Genomic DNA, 14,504 nt, shown 5'->3' with positions numbered 1-14,504 from the left:
TATAGAACTATATAAGAATGTATGAAGAAATCTAAATATAAATAAATATATACACACTAACAGCAGCTGTACAAGTATTAACCGGAAATGAAGAATATAGTGACCAGTGTTGTGCAAAACCAAAGTCCAGAAAGTCCAGTGTGTGTGTAAGAACTGTATGTGTGGGTCAGGACTGTGTGGTGGTGTGATTGAGAGACCGTATCGCCTGCGGGAAGAAGCTCCTCCTCAGTCTCTCTGTGTTGGTCTTCAGGGAGCGGAATCGCTTTCCTGACCTCAACAGAGAGAACAGTCCGTTGTTGGGATGGCTGAGGTCCTTCACGATCTTCCTGGCCTTGGTCCAGCACCGCCTGCTGTAGATTGAGTGCAGGTCAGGGAGCTCGGAGCGGATGGTGCGCTCAGCTGACCGCACAAAACTGTTTGAAAAGCTCAGCTATACAACAAGGAGAGATTGAGAATTTCCTTTTAGTTCTCAGTTTATTTGATATTGACAAAAGTTTGTCAGTTTTGTCTGTTCTTCTGTAAAACAAACTAAGATTTATTTTTAGAATTAATATTTTGTTTCTAAGTGGAATTGACAATTTAGTCTGTTTCGTTTGTTCTATTTTGAAACTTAAACGCTTCAGCGGCTGCCTTTTGTGTAGTTTGCAATATTTGCCTTTATTTATCTGAAAAAGTCTCATGTTCCTTAAGTACATCTACCCTGTTGAACTTATTATGGGAAATAAATATTTAAATAAAAACAAGCTGCTGATTATTTCACATTTTACTTGTGAGCAACGGCACATTTAAATCTTACAAATATAGTTATTTGGCTTATATCGTGATAGATATCGTTATCGCCTGAAATGAAAAAAACATATCGTGATATGAAAAAATCTCATATCGCCCAGCTCTACATGGTAGCATTTACAGGATATTGTTTTTGATGATGTTATACAAAGGACCCTGTTTCTGCAATGCCCTTTGTTTGAACCTCATCTCCTCTTGCTGTGACCCCATGGGCGACTTCCCTTGGCCTGCTGGTCTGGAAAATCCAACAGTTCATCTATATGTAAAGAAGGCACTTAAACTGGAACAGGCATAGCTGCTTGATCCTGCCGTGGAACAATAGGACGGGGTGCAAGCTCTCATGCTCCCAGGACGTGGGGGTGCATTCCTGGAGTGCACACCAGGCTTGCAGCCTGCTAAGGATCACACACAATTGATTATGTGCCTCTGGGTATACATGGTTAAACATTTCCTAATGCAAATAACTACATGCAGTATTCTACCATGTGCAAACTTATATCACTAAAGGATTCTAACTGTCTAGTGTTTAACGGACCTTTCAAAGGTATGTTGAGATTATAGAAGGCCCCTTTCAGAGCTAGGGGGAACTTCCTTATATGGTTGTAACTTGAAACTTGTTGACACACAAACCCTTCTGCCTATAAAAACTGCTGCACAAAGAATAAACTTTGAGTTAGTTTGGGATGACAATTTAGAACAGTCTCCGCGTCTTTTTGTTCTTCCAAACTGCTCCCGGTACTCCGGCCGGTGCCGTAATTAACCGTTGATCATGCTTGAGAATATTTTAATTGTTATAGGAGGATGAACTCTGATGATGAAAGCCCACGCCTCAGAGAAACCCGGAATGGAGTTTCTTACAGTTTCCAAACCAAAGAAGATAAGATGAAGCATACCTGCGCAGCGGTGGGTGATGAGGAGAGGCCGCAGCGTGTCTGTCTTAAAGTGCAAGTTTGTGACAGTTTAAAGCTTAACAAGCTAAGACGCCAAACATCCAGAGCACAAAGACAAGTCAGAGGGCTTTTTCAGACACACACTTCTAAACCGTCGTGCTCAACAGTGTCTCTGCTAAAACTGCGTCTGTGCTCTACCCCTGTAAAGTTGCCTATCGAGTGCTTAATGATAAGGTGCATGGTAGCTGCTTTCCTCTGCAGGTGGATGAAGCCACTGATAGTGACAAAGGAATGACTTCTCTGGTGTATGCCTTATACCAGGGGTGTCAAACTCAAATACACAGTGGGCCAAAATTCAAAACTGGAACAAGGTCGCGGGCTAACATTAATATTTATTGAAAAAAAAATCTTCCTCCAGATTTAAGAATGAATCTCTTCTTATGGACTCAAACAAGTTTTGCTGAAAAACTGAATATGGAACAAGCAAAGTTTAATACTAAACAATATGTATATTAGTTGTATAATACCAGTAGGCCAGCTCTAATAATAATTTGGTATGGCTTTGCGGGCCAAATGTAATTAGGCTGCGGGCCAAATTTGGCCCGCGGGCCAGAGTTTGACACCTATGCCTTATACTGTCATCACTGCCACCCTGCTGCAACTGACTGAAGCATCCTGATGCCAGGCTGAGCATGCATGACGCATGATCCCGCGTGATCCCTTGCATGACCATCTGACTGTTCTTGGTGGAAGTGACTTGACAGAGCTATCGAGATGAAGTTCTCTAACCTGTACAACAACCTGGCCTGTGGCAGTTTGCGTGTCGCCTCCACATTGCCAAAGATCACTAGCATATCCAGACACTTCCTTGGCCAGCATTTAGTGTTGATGTCTCTCCCACTGAATATGCCTGGGTAATTTTGGGCTGGCATGTTCATTAGAGGCAACCAGAACCCATTGCAGCTGGATGCTGCATTTATCTATGAATGGAAAGAAATTGCTCAACAACAGATCTGCAGTCTGTGCTCAGACAGGTGACTGCTTGCACCTGTCTGAGGTAATACTGTCAAGCACCGTCATTATAACAGTCTTGTACTATACATACAGTGTATATATGTGTTTTGTTTCTTTCTTTCTTACTACTATTGTACATCAGTAAAGTGCAGGAGCCCATTTTTCCAACTAGATAAAAGTCTAATACAACCCAAGAAAACAGCTTAGCCATGAATCACACTTTGTAATATCTGTGTTTGGATATTACAAAGTGATTTTATTAAACAAAATGGCCTATTAAGGTTAAATATGAGCTAAATATGATATTGTAGTCCATTCGTAAGAGTGTTTTGAAGTGCTTATTTTACTAGGTGACCTCTGTGAGGCAAACATACAAAATGCTGTATGCTATCTGTGAGGCTCATATGCAATTTCTTAAATCCAAATCAAATCAAAACAAAGCTTTTTTTTTATGCAATGTAAATATACATTTCAAAACAATTCATGGCAACAGTTGCCAAGTCATGATGATGTCATGGGCTCCATTCCCCAAATTCCACAGTTAGGTTTGATTTTGAACACTTCAAGACAAACTGCAGACAAAAAAACTAAGAAAAGCAGTCACAAAACTCAAGATGAGTGAAGAAGGCCAGCTGCCATACAAGTCGAGCTCAGTAAATAATGAACTCTGTTTGGAGGGACAATTTTGTGATGCAATCATCAAAGTGGAGGATGTTGAATTTCCGGTCCACAGGATCATCCTATGTAACTGTACGCCGTACTTCAGGTGAGTTGCTTACCTGATAATGTGAAGGACAGTTGACTGATTTATACCTGTGAAAAATGTAATTCATGGTCTTAGTTGGTGAAACAGTGCCAACCAAAAGGAACAGGTTGAATCATAAAACTTTTCTGATAGAAAGACTTTGTCACGGTCAACTGACAGATACACCCAAAACATAATGCAAACATTTGCAGATTTCATCATTACCTTCACAGAGCTCCAGATTCCACTTCAGTAAATGTGCCATTTAAAAAGCACTGTGAATCACTTGGTGATTGTGTGAAGTCTAATTGAAGTGTTTTATTAAGTTACATTAATATCTTCCCCACTGTTATTGAGACAGTAAGACACACCAGACTTCCTGATACTAAAAAGGTTGAACTGTGTTATACAGTTATACGCTGAGCAAAAGTTTTGAGTTGCCTCTCATTTTTTTATATTTTGCTTTGAAACAGATGATTTTTTAAAAGTCCACTTGAGCAATAGTTCTGTGTTTTTTTGAAGACTTATAAAGGTTTGGTTTGGACATTTTTCACCCTTTTTAGTCCAGTGCTTGTACCCGATCATTTTCAGAGGAATGGTTTCCTCATCCTCATCAGAAATGGTTTCATGGTTCATGTAAAACCTGTTAAAACCAATAAATAAATGTTAAGAAAAAAAAAGAAAAGAAATGGTTGTGGAAGGGAAACAGAGACTGTAATTAAGCAACATGCACTGGAACTTCCATAAGGAAAGGAAACAGACTGAGGTATGCCAAATTACGCAATAACTAGACTAAATATCAGGGTAAACTGGCCCTATGGAGTTGATTTCAATATTTGTCATAGAGGTACAACAGTGAGTGTTTAGAGTTAACTTTAAAGCACGGTGGAGGCTCTGTCATGGTGTGGGACTGCATTGTGTTTGGCAATAGCTTCATAAACATGCTGCCAATGTAATAAAGACATTGAAAACCCAACAATCAAGTGCACTAAACATGTACAAACTCTGTTTTGGAGTTACTTGGAGTACTTGTGCATGACATAGTTTATTATCTTGTTGCCTCCACACCTTTTAATATTCTCTACTCTGTCTCCATCTCTACCCTCAGGGCTCTTTTCACCCACTGCAGCGACCCAGACAAACAGGTCTTCAACATACCTGGCTTGTCTTCTGAGATGATGGCACTCATCATTAACTTTGCATACACCGGCTCAGTTTCCATAACGGGGGAAAATGTAGTGGAACTTCTCATGGCAGCTGATCAATTCAATGCAATGGACATTGTGAAACTCTGCTCTGACTTCCTCGGGGAGCAACTGTGCCCAGAGAACTGCGTTGGCATTTGGCAGTTCACAAAAGTATGCTTATCACCCGAACTACGCACCAAGGCCTACCACTACATCATCAGTAACTTTGAGCAGGTTGTTCTTGAGGAGGAGTTCCTGCACCTAACTGTGGAGGAACTTGCTGACATCCTTGATAGAGAGGACCTCAATGTGTGGGAGACCACTTTGTATGAAGCGCTTACAAAGTGGATTAGCCATGTACCTGTACAACGGAAACAACACCTCACCGCTCTGTTGTCCAAGGTCTATAAACTTTCATTACTACATTTAGTTTGGACTTAAATCTTCAGCATTTAAGTCATAGATTGAGTCGATCCATCTGGGTATAAGGATGCTTTAATATCTTGAGATTTTGCTCTTTTCAGGTGTAGCCAAACCACATTTAAGAAATTCTCTTCAAGAGCATTAAAACCGTATCAGATCTCTACACACATACTATAGAATAAATTATATTTATTAAGTATAGTTGCTAGGGCTATGACTAAAAACTGTCCCTGTTGACGAAAAGGCTAATGGTGTCTGACTTTGGTCGCTCTCTTGCTAGCAATAAGAAAATTAAACAACATTAGGAGCATTATCCTAAAGAAGCTTGAGTTTACTAAAACTGATGTAGTTGAAATTCATAGTCACATTCTCTTCTGTCATCTCTCTATAGGTCCGACTGGGATTGATGACGTCAGACTACCTAAAGGACAATGTGCTGTCTAGTGAGCTGGTGGAGGCCAATTCTGAGTGCCTGTCCATGATAAGTAATGCCATCTTAGACATACATGATCTAGGAAGCAGACCCTTCATGTCTGCCTTGTATCACCCTCTTGCTCGTCCCCGCCTGCCTCATTCCATCCTGCTGGCCATTGGGGGGTGGAGTGGTGGTGAGCCAACTAACGGCATCGAGGCCTACGATTGCCGGGCTAACCGCTGGGTCAACGTAACGAACAACCTCGAGTGTCCTCGTGCTTATCATGGAGCCGCCTTCCTCAACGGGTACGTCTACTCCGTTGGTGGCTTCGACGGGGTGGAGCATTTCAACAGCGTCCGTAGGTTTGACCTGACCACTCACGCCTGGAATGAGGTGGCGCCCATGCACTCCCGCCGCTGCTATGTGAGCGTGACTGTGTTGAACGGGTTCATCTATGCCCTGGGAGGCCACGACGGGCATGTACGACTCAGCAGTGCAGAGCGCTATCAACCTGAAATCAACCAGTGGAGTCTTATTGCACCGATGCACGAACAGAGGAGCCACGCCAGCTGCACAACACTTAACAACCGGGTGGGTGAAGTAAAACAGTAGCAGAGAAATAGAGTAGGGTCTAAGGCACACAGGCCTAGAGACCTGTCAGCAACCTTTGGTAACAACCAGTTGCTAGGGGAAAATGTGTACTCCTCAGCTGGTTAGGCAGTGGTTGTATGAAAGACTCTACAGATTTCTACAGCAAATAGTTTGAGTATTTGCAGTAAGTCAGAGTACTCCATGCAAACCTCAACAGTCTGCTTACAACCAAAGGAAACACAAGGAGGCTTGTGGTGCAAAACCTTCCTGGTTACAATTTCACAGTAGTGACAGCCATCAACCTCCAGCAACCACTTGCCAACCAGTCAGGGAATACACATTTTTACAGTGAAGCGAGGTGCAAGATAGGTCACAAACTGGTTTCTATGTTCATGTTTTCAAATTTAAAAGTATAGTTTAAAAAGTTGAAAAATATACTAATATATATCTATTTTGTTTCTAACTGATCACAAGTGCATCTTTGCATTTATGTACAGTACTTTATTTGAGTTGACTTGTCAACTAAAATATAACAGATATTAAAAAAATTGTAAAACACACACATTTGTTAATTGTCATATTTTTCAGTTGGACACTTGGGTACTGAGTATCGGTCTTACTTCACAAATGATGTGGAAACATTTCACTTACAGGTAACATTGTTTCCAACTGAAATCTAAGAAATGTAAAAATTTTTAATGTCCCTTTTTTGTTTTCAGATTTACATTTGTGGTGGACTCAATGGCAACGAGTGTCTGCAGACAGCTGAATATTACAACCCAGAGAGCAACCAGTGGACGATGATCAGTCCCATGAACAGCCGCCGCAGCGGGATAGGTGTCATTGCATATGCGGATCATGTCTTTGCAGTAAGACCACAAAGTAGTGCTGACACTCACGTAACATACAAATCAAATCTGTAATGTGCTTTGATCAGCAAGGCTTAACACAGATTTGGCTGACACAGAATTTGGCTAACTTTGTTTTGTATTTATCAATGATCAGATTCCTATCCTGACCACAGGTTCAGAGAAGGCATTCTTACTCATTCTATGTATTAATTTAACTGATTAGTGATGTTTCTGCCTCTCTTTTTTTTTTCATGTGCCTCATTCCCAAAATGTTGTGTCTTTGATGATTTCACATTTCACTCAGTACAACAGAAATACTTATTCAAAACCAACATTGTCATCCTCATCGTTCCATAGAGGACATATGTTAGAGACAATTTCAAACTTATCCTGCAATACCTTTAGAAAAATGAGGGAATAAGCCAAGTGATTAGAACTCATCCTCTGGGGACGGTAGGCCTTTTAGCTGTAAATTTATCTTGCTATTTGCCTTAAAACCACTTATTTAGTTGTTTTGCAGCTGCACCCTTTGGTAAAAAGCAAAGATTTTAGTCTCACCTTCTGAGACACACTTCTTTATTTAGCTAGCTACCGTTTAGTATTTATTTTCTATTCAGACTAAGTCTCTATTCAAAAAAAGGAAAAGTTATCATCAGCAGAATGCAGTGACCTTACCCTGGTGCTGACCTCAGGGTCTTTGATCAGGCTTATAGGCACTTATAGCCTGTCAGGGCTACTTTAATCTGTTATAGGAAGAAAGGACTGGAACTCAGTGTTCCTTTTTGGACTAAAGGCAAAAGAGCTGTGAAGACATTTATACTGAAAACACAAATACTTTTTGTCGAGGGCTATTCATCTTTGTTGATAATAGCGTGGTGTAATAGACAACAGCACTTTAATAGCTGTAGTTGAGGCTTGAGTGAAAAAAGGTCTCATACAGACTTCCACAACAGCTGGCTTCTACTTTATTTTACTTTCTCCTTTTAATTCAGAAGTCATTTTCACACACCACTGCACCCTGATCTTTTCTAGACATTCCCAACAAATGCGGGCCTGTGAAAATGCAAATACTGGGACGTTAATGGGCCTTTTTTAAACAACTTTTATGTGTAAACTCCATATAACAGCATGAGAATATGTCAGGTAGCTGTTCGCTTTATCCAGGTAAAACCCTAAACCAATCAGAGTATTTCCAGTAGTCAGATCACACCTAAGGTAAACAATTTCCTTGTATCTGCTACATATTAAGGGCAACTTTGGACAATATTGCAACTTAATTCTTCCGTCACTTTCTGGAGTATCTGTGCAAAAGCAGCTAAAGACATATAGCAGGTGCATTTTCTTACAGGGGTACGGTGAAGCTGGTTACACTTACATTCAATCATTTGAGCCACGTATTTACTTTTAGGTTGGTGGCTTCGATGGAAACAACTATCTGCGCACCGCTGAGGCTTACAACCCGCATACCAACACGTGGAACCTCGTGTTCTCTATGCTGACCCCCCGCAGCAACTTTGGCATTGAGGTAATTGATGATCGCCTCTTTGTCGTCGGGGGTTTCAATGGCTTCACCACCACTTCGGACGTCGAGTACTACACCGCTTTAACCAATGAGTGGTATGAGGCGTGCGACATGGATATTTTCCGCACAGACTTGAGCTGCTGTGTGATGTCCGGACTTTCCAACCTGACTGAGTACACCTTTCCTCGTGACTTCCTGCCACTTGAGGATGTTCTGAAATTAGCAATGGAGTCACCAGAGTCCACGTAAAATCTTTAAAGTGCAGTACTGCCATGTGTCAACATCTGAGTCTCGAACATGAAGGACTGAAATAAATCTTTAGAGCATTAAACTGCTGGTGAACTGGACATTTTATGTATGTATCTCAAAAACTTTCAGTAGGAGAGCCTGCACTGTAGATACTGGGTTTTATTAAGAGAATGCAATTGCAACAATAACAAATTGAAAAGATTTTTTCATTCCCTGTAATGTATGGCTGCTGAGCAGCCATACCAGACATGCACACAGGGTGACCAGATCACAATAAGCCGCATGTCGGACTTTTCAACTCTTGCTAGGTAAACACCATAAGAATAAAGGGAAGTTTTCACTCTCCCTTGTTATTTCAGCTGCGGTTCTGTCTGGTAACAGTCTATAGGTTTGAGTAAGGATGTATCCAATATTTTACAGTTGTACTAGCCAATACCCAATAAAGCAATTCTTACTTTTATACCAAACTAGTCAGTCTCAGCTTAGTCAATTTACTCTTTCACAGTAGAGCCTATTTTCTGAATAGTCTTCTGTCTAAACTCAAGATTAAAGAAAAAAAAAAATCTTAAAATTAACTAAAAGCGAGGCTGTCTCTGCACTGCACAAACCAAACACAAAATGTCGGCATGTTAGCCAATATTATCGTGCACCCTTAATTATAACACTGGGCTAACCTGGCCAAATTACAAACAAAAATCAATCACAACCAACATGGACTGTAGTAGCCGTGGAAGGAGAGAGGAAGTCCTTTCCTATAGTCCATCTGACCATATTGGCTTTACTGGCCAATAAAAGCAGTCCACTCAGCCATGCTCTTCTTGTAAGATGATGTGAGATCTCTCTCATGGATTTTGTCCAAGAGAACCTCCGTCTGTATGACGGAAAGCAGAGTGGCTACACACTTTGGGTATGTAAGGTGAAGGGTGTAATAGTAGGCCATAAGGTATAAAGCACCCTCGGTAACCAAGTCTTTTGGAAATGTGGTTATTGGCACATCTCCTACCGCTAGGATGCAGTTGGATGGACTCACAATCAGGACTGGGCAGGAGAGAGGACGTTTCATCAGATAGGTATTAGGGTCTTCTTGGTCCTTTAACACATAACACAGACATACTTTTGTAAGGATGATGCACTTTTGTTTCAAACACATAACTAAAGCTAATGTAACCCTGGTAAGATTTACAGCAATCAGAAGTACAGGGTTCTTTGAATGCATCGTAGTCCTTGTCTGATAGTTTAATTTCCGGGCTTGCCCTGAAGGCACCATCTGCAGCTCCGTGCGCGTGAAGGTGTGGTGTAGAGGAAAAAGGACGGCAAGGAAAAACTCCATGCTGCCGCGGAGCACGGTTTTTTCCAGTTGAAAGAGAGGAAAGAGGTTTAATTAACATTTGTGAGAGAGCTGTCGTTAGCGGTGAACCACAGATGGGTACCTACCTGAAAGGAGCCGGAGTATTTCTTTGAACTTTTTGAACTATTCTGACTGGTTTTTTTTTTGAGGTACAGTTCCATGGGTGCCAAGTGAGGAGCTGGTATCGTGGGTCTAAGACACTGTTGCTGCTGTGGAGGCCTTCTCTGTGTCAGGACGCCGACACGTTGATGCCTGCCGTACCAGGAGGGCGGTAGGGAAAAAAACAAAAGGAAGCCCACCTGAGAGATACCTTATCATTTTCTTTGCTACTTTTTCTCCGCCTGAGATTCAGGTCGTTTTCAGTTCTTAACCCAGGACAGTGGGTAACTGAATAAACTGACACCATAAGGAACTGGACACTCACGTGCTATTTTCTTTTCTTTTTCCTTTTCTTTGGGGTGTTGAAATATTGTGTTTCTTGTCTTACATCTATTTTGATTGTTTCAATTATTTTTGTGATGCATTTGAGATGGTTACTGCATTTGAAGGTATCCCTACATTGAGGATGAGCAAAGGGAACTGATCCAAAAGGAAATATATAAAGCAAACTTTGTTTCATAAACCTGTGGTCGTGCGTGTTATGTGGGTTGGAAGTCTCATTGCTCTTACAGAGTTGCTACCGCCAATCTCCTTCCCAAACCTAGATTCGGATATTGTAGACATTGCACTTGGGCGAGCAGTATAGATCATCTCTTTATAGATAGAGGGACACACGTCCAGGTTACATAAAAAGTGGCGAGCCAGCCAGGAGATTGGTTAATAGTAGCTTTCTGATCTTCCACCCCACACTACGCACGTTTGAGATTTTTGAGATTTGTTCCACTGAGTCAGGTATGGATATTTGCAATCGTTTTGAGGTTAATGGTCAAAACTCCCTGTATGTAACAGGTATAGGACCAGAATACACAGATGAGGAAATAACTGCTGTGTTCAAAGTTAATGGAGATATTTCCAAATTAGTGAGGATCCCTGACGAATCAGGACAACCAGAGGGTAGAGCCCTGGTCCAGTATGCATCTGACAGGTCTATCTCTAGAATCGACCCCATTACTTTGGGTACCGTACCAAGTCCAAAGGACCCAGCTGTGATGTGGTTTGCGAGGACCATTAGAGATGTTTGTCAGGAAGTGGTGGGGAGGGAGATAGCTTGCAGATACCTGGACGAACTAAAGTCTGTCGCAGGCAGTGGCAGGAAAGGTTTCTTGAATGTGCTTCAGGAGGAACTGCATGGGAACCAGGGCACATCACATGACGTACGCAGTAATGCTACACAGCCCTATGCAGCTCAAAATGCTAACACACCTAATAATGATCAAAATGAGCCTGCAGAGCCCACACATGTTTATAGTGCATCTGCTAGTTTACCAACGAGCCCAGTCCACATCAGTGAGGATGTTTTTAACCCCCCCCCAGATCCAGAGAGTGATTGTGGAGCATGTCATCCGAAGTGAGTCCACCACTTCACCATCCCCACAAATAAGGTTGCGCACCTTCTCTGGGCGGATGCCAAGGCCAAATGGTGAGGTGGACTACGAAACATGGCACACCCAAGTTGATCTTCTCCTTAACGATCCTTCCTTGAATGATGCTCACAAGGTGAGAAGGATTCTTGAGAGCTTGCTGAGTCCAGCAGCTGATGTTGTGAAGCCTCTTGGCATCTCTTCACCACCAAGTGTCTACATCACTCAACTTGACTCTGCTTTTGGTGTTGTGGAGGATGGAGAGGAGTTGTTTGCGGCATTTCTCGGCTCTAACCAAGATAGTGGAGAGAAGCCATCAGCATACTTGAACAGGCTCCATAGCCTCCTCACAAGAGCAATTTCTAGAGGGGGAGCCTCAGCTGGAAATTCCAATGATCATTTGCTCAGACAGTTTTGTAGGGGCTGTTGGGATCAGAGCATCATCATCGGCTTACAGTTAGAGTGCAAAAAGGGAAATCCACCAACATTTCCTGAATTCCTCCTCATGCTGAGAACTGAGGAAGACCGCCGTTCCACAAAGCTAGATAGGATGAAAAAGCATTTAGGTGCTTCGAAAGCTAACATGTATGCCCACCATGTTTTTGATATGCCCTCTTATGACTGTGAGCCTGTCCCACTGACTAACTCAAAGCCGAATGAGACATCAAAGCTTGAAAAGAAAGTAAACGAGCTAACTAAACAGTTGGAAAAGCTAAACAAAAAGCCACCGAGCCTCACTCATGATAGTAATCCTCCCCTAGTGGTAAAAGCAAAGCGAGATGAAACCTCTGATATTGAGAACAAGATAGCTGAACTGACAAAGCAAGTTGAAAAACTAGCACAAAATCAGAGAGAGAGTACTGAAAAGACCGACTGCTTTGCAATCAGTAGTAGTAACATGAAGAGGGGCCTTAAGGTGCCTGGAATGCCGAGGCCGTGGTTTTGTTTTAAGTGTGGGGAAGACAACCACATTGCTGCTCATTGCTCGAATGAACCCAACCCAGCACTGGTTCGCAAGAAAAATGCAGAACTCCGGGAGAGGCAGGATAAGTTTTTAGCTCAGCAGGCTGCTTCCCCATTCACTTTAAACTAGTAGCAGCTCCTGTAGTGGGACGTCCAGGAGCTGCAGTTGATGATAACCCCTGTCCCAACAGATCAGTTGATGGTGCTGGAACACAGAAGAAAGTCATAACCCACACAATGACTGAAACCTACCGTTGCACAGAGCGATCTATACCTGCAGGGCTTGTAGGTCCTCGTTGTGCGGCTTCTGTCTTTCTTGAGGGTGTGCAGTGTGAGTCCATAATGGACACCGGCTCACAAGTTACAACAGTGTCCGAGTGTTTCCATAGGAACCATCTGTCTCACTTACCTATACATCCAATTCATGCCCTTCTTGAAATCGAAGGAGCAGGTGGACAGCAGGTCCCCTATCTTGGTTACATAGAAGCGCGTGTCACTTTCCCGCTGTCTGTTTCTGGCAGGAAAGAGGAGCTAGTCGTGTTAGCACTTGTGGTGCCAGAGTGTCAGTTCAACAGCAGGACCCCCCTGTTGATTGGTACCAATGTGTTATTACGACTTTATGAACAAGTACTTGAACAGGATGGTCCAGAGGTTGTTTGCAAACTCTTCTCTAGAGATTTTGCAGTGATCTTCCAGCATATTGCCCAGATCCATGACCTCAACAACCATGCTCATCCTGTCAGGTTACATGGTGGAAACCCCATCACCATCCCTGCAAAACAAAAGTGCTGCATCACAGGTGATGTCAGGTTGAAAAGGAACAGTCAGACCACATTTGTGCTTGAACCCAATGAACATCACAGGTTGCCAGGTGGCGTGTTCCTTGAAGCTGCTCTGATGGACATTCCATTTAAGTCTAGCTGCAAGGTCCCGGTCGTCCTGCGCAATCTTAGTGACCATGATGTTACGCTGCAGCCAAAATGCATCATTGCTCAAATATGTGCAGCTCAGCAGGTCACATCACTTGGACCAGTGAAAGGTGACTCTCATCACAATAAGCCTGACAGTGACAACCTCGAGTTCAATCTTGATGATTCACCAATATCTGAACAATGGAAAGATCGTATCATCACCAAGCTTAGATCTATTCCAGAAGTCTTTGCTGTGGATGACCTGTCATATGGTCACACCACTGCAGTGAAACATCACATCAGGCTACATGACGAGACTCCTTTTAAGGAGAGGCCAAGGCCTATTCATCCCAGTGACAGGGAGGCAGTCAAGGAGCATCTTAAAGAACTGCTTGATGCAGGAATCATTAAAGAGTCACAGAGCCCTTTTGCATCCCCAGTGGTCTTGGTCCGGAAAAAGAATGGTTCTATCAGGTTATGCATCGACTACAGGAAGCTAAATGCTCGAACCATCAGAGATGCATACGCTCTTCCGAACATTGAGGAGACCTTTGCTGCCCTTAGCGGTGCTAAATGGTTCTCCGTCATGGACCTTAAATCTGGTTATTACCAGGTTGAGATGGCCGAAGAAGACAAGCCTAAAACCGCTTTCACGTGTCCCCTCGGCTTCTTTGAATTCAATCGCATGCCTCAGGGTGTCACGAACGCACCAAGCACTTTTCAGCGCCTTATGGAAAGGTGTGTCGGTGACTTGCATCTCAATGAGGTATTGGTGTTTCTGGACGACTTGATTGTCTTTTCAGACACATTGGAAGAACATGAAGCACGACTCATGAAGGTGCTGAACCGTCTTAAAGATTTCGGTCTAAAGCTTTCTCCGGAGAAATGTCACTTCTTTAAGACGTCAGTAAAGTATCTTGGTCATGTCGTGGATGCACGAGGAGTTCATACTGACCCTGACAAGATATCCGCCTTGAGAGACTGGCCTCGTCCTTCAAATAGGAAAGAGCTTAAATGTTTCTTAGGCTTCGCTGGGTATTATCGGCGGTTTGTCGAAGGATATTCCCAGATAGCCAAACCTCTTAA

At 42.7% G+C, this 14,504-nt stretch overlaps 1 protein-coding gene across 2 annotated transcripts; it reads left to right on the top strand.

The window, feature by feature from the left end:
• Positions 1-3,187: 3,187 nt before the first annotated feature.
• On the top strand, positions 3,188-10,646 carry LOC147300621 (kelch-like protein 10). 2 transcript variants are annotated; one of them, XM_086285070.1, is made up of 5 exons: positions 3,188-3,459; positions 4,547-4,796; positions 5,440-6,054; positions 6,774-6,923; positions 8,314-10,646. In XM_086285070.1, exons 1-5 carry the CDS (start codon positions 3,308-3,310, stop codon positions 8,674-8,676), a joined length of 1,530 nt encoding a protein of 509 aa, XP_086141196.1. In that variant the 5' UTR covers positions 3,188-3,307; the 3' UTR covers positions 8,677-10,646. The 2 variants fall into 2 exon arrangements, with proteins under 2 accessions (XP_086141196.1, XP_086141195.1); XM_086285069.1 differs by having other exon boundaries at positions 3,192-3,459; positions 4,547-5,027.
• The last annotated feature ends 3,858 nt before the right edge of the window (positions 10,647-14,504 follow it).

This window comes from Aulonocara sp. 'chitande type north' Nkhata Bay, unplaced genomic scaffold, assembly GCF_057382095.1.
Source record: "Aulonocara sp. 'chitande type north' Nkhata Bay isolate Kocher_YH1m ecotype deep benthic unplaced genomic scaffold, A_spYH_male_GT1.1 unmapped_scaffold_23, whole genome shotgun sequence".
Classification (NCBI taxonomy): domain Eukaryota; kingdom Metazoa; phylum Chordata; class Actinopteri; order Cichliformes; family Cichlidae; genus Aulonocara; species Aulonocara sp. 'chitande type north' Nkhata Bay.
This window is presented reverse-complemented; position numbering and strand designations above follow the sequence as displayed.

What these genes read in the sequence shown, in the direction of transcription:
- LOC147300621 (XM_086285069.1), top strand. Translation starts at nt 3,308, where the DNA reads ATGAGTGAAGAAGGCCAGCTGCCATACAAGTCGAGCTCAGTAAATAAT. An exon ending in TCACCGCTCTGTTGTCCAAG is followed by an intron (nt 5,028 to 5,439) that starts GTCTATAAACTT and finishes ATCTCTCTATAG; the next exon opens with GTCCGACTGGGATTGATGAC. An exon ending in ATGCGGATCATGTCTTTGCA is followed by an intron (nt 6,924 to 8,313) that starts GTAAGACCACAA and finishes ATTTACTTTTAG; the next exon opens with GTTGGTGGCTTCGATGGAAA.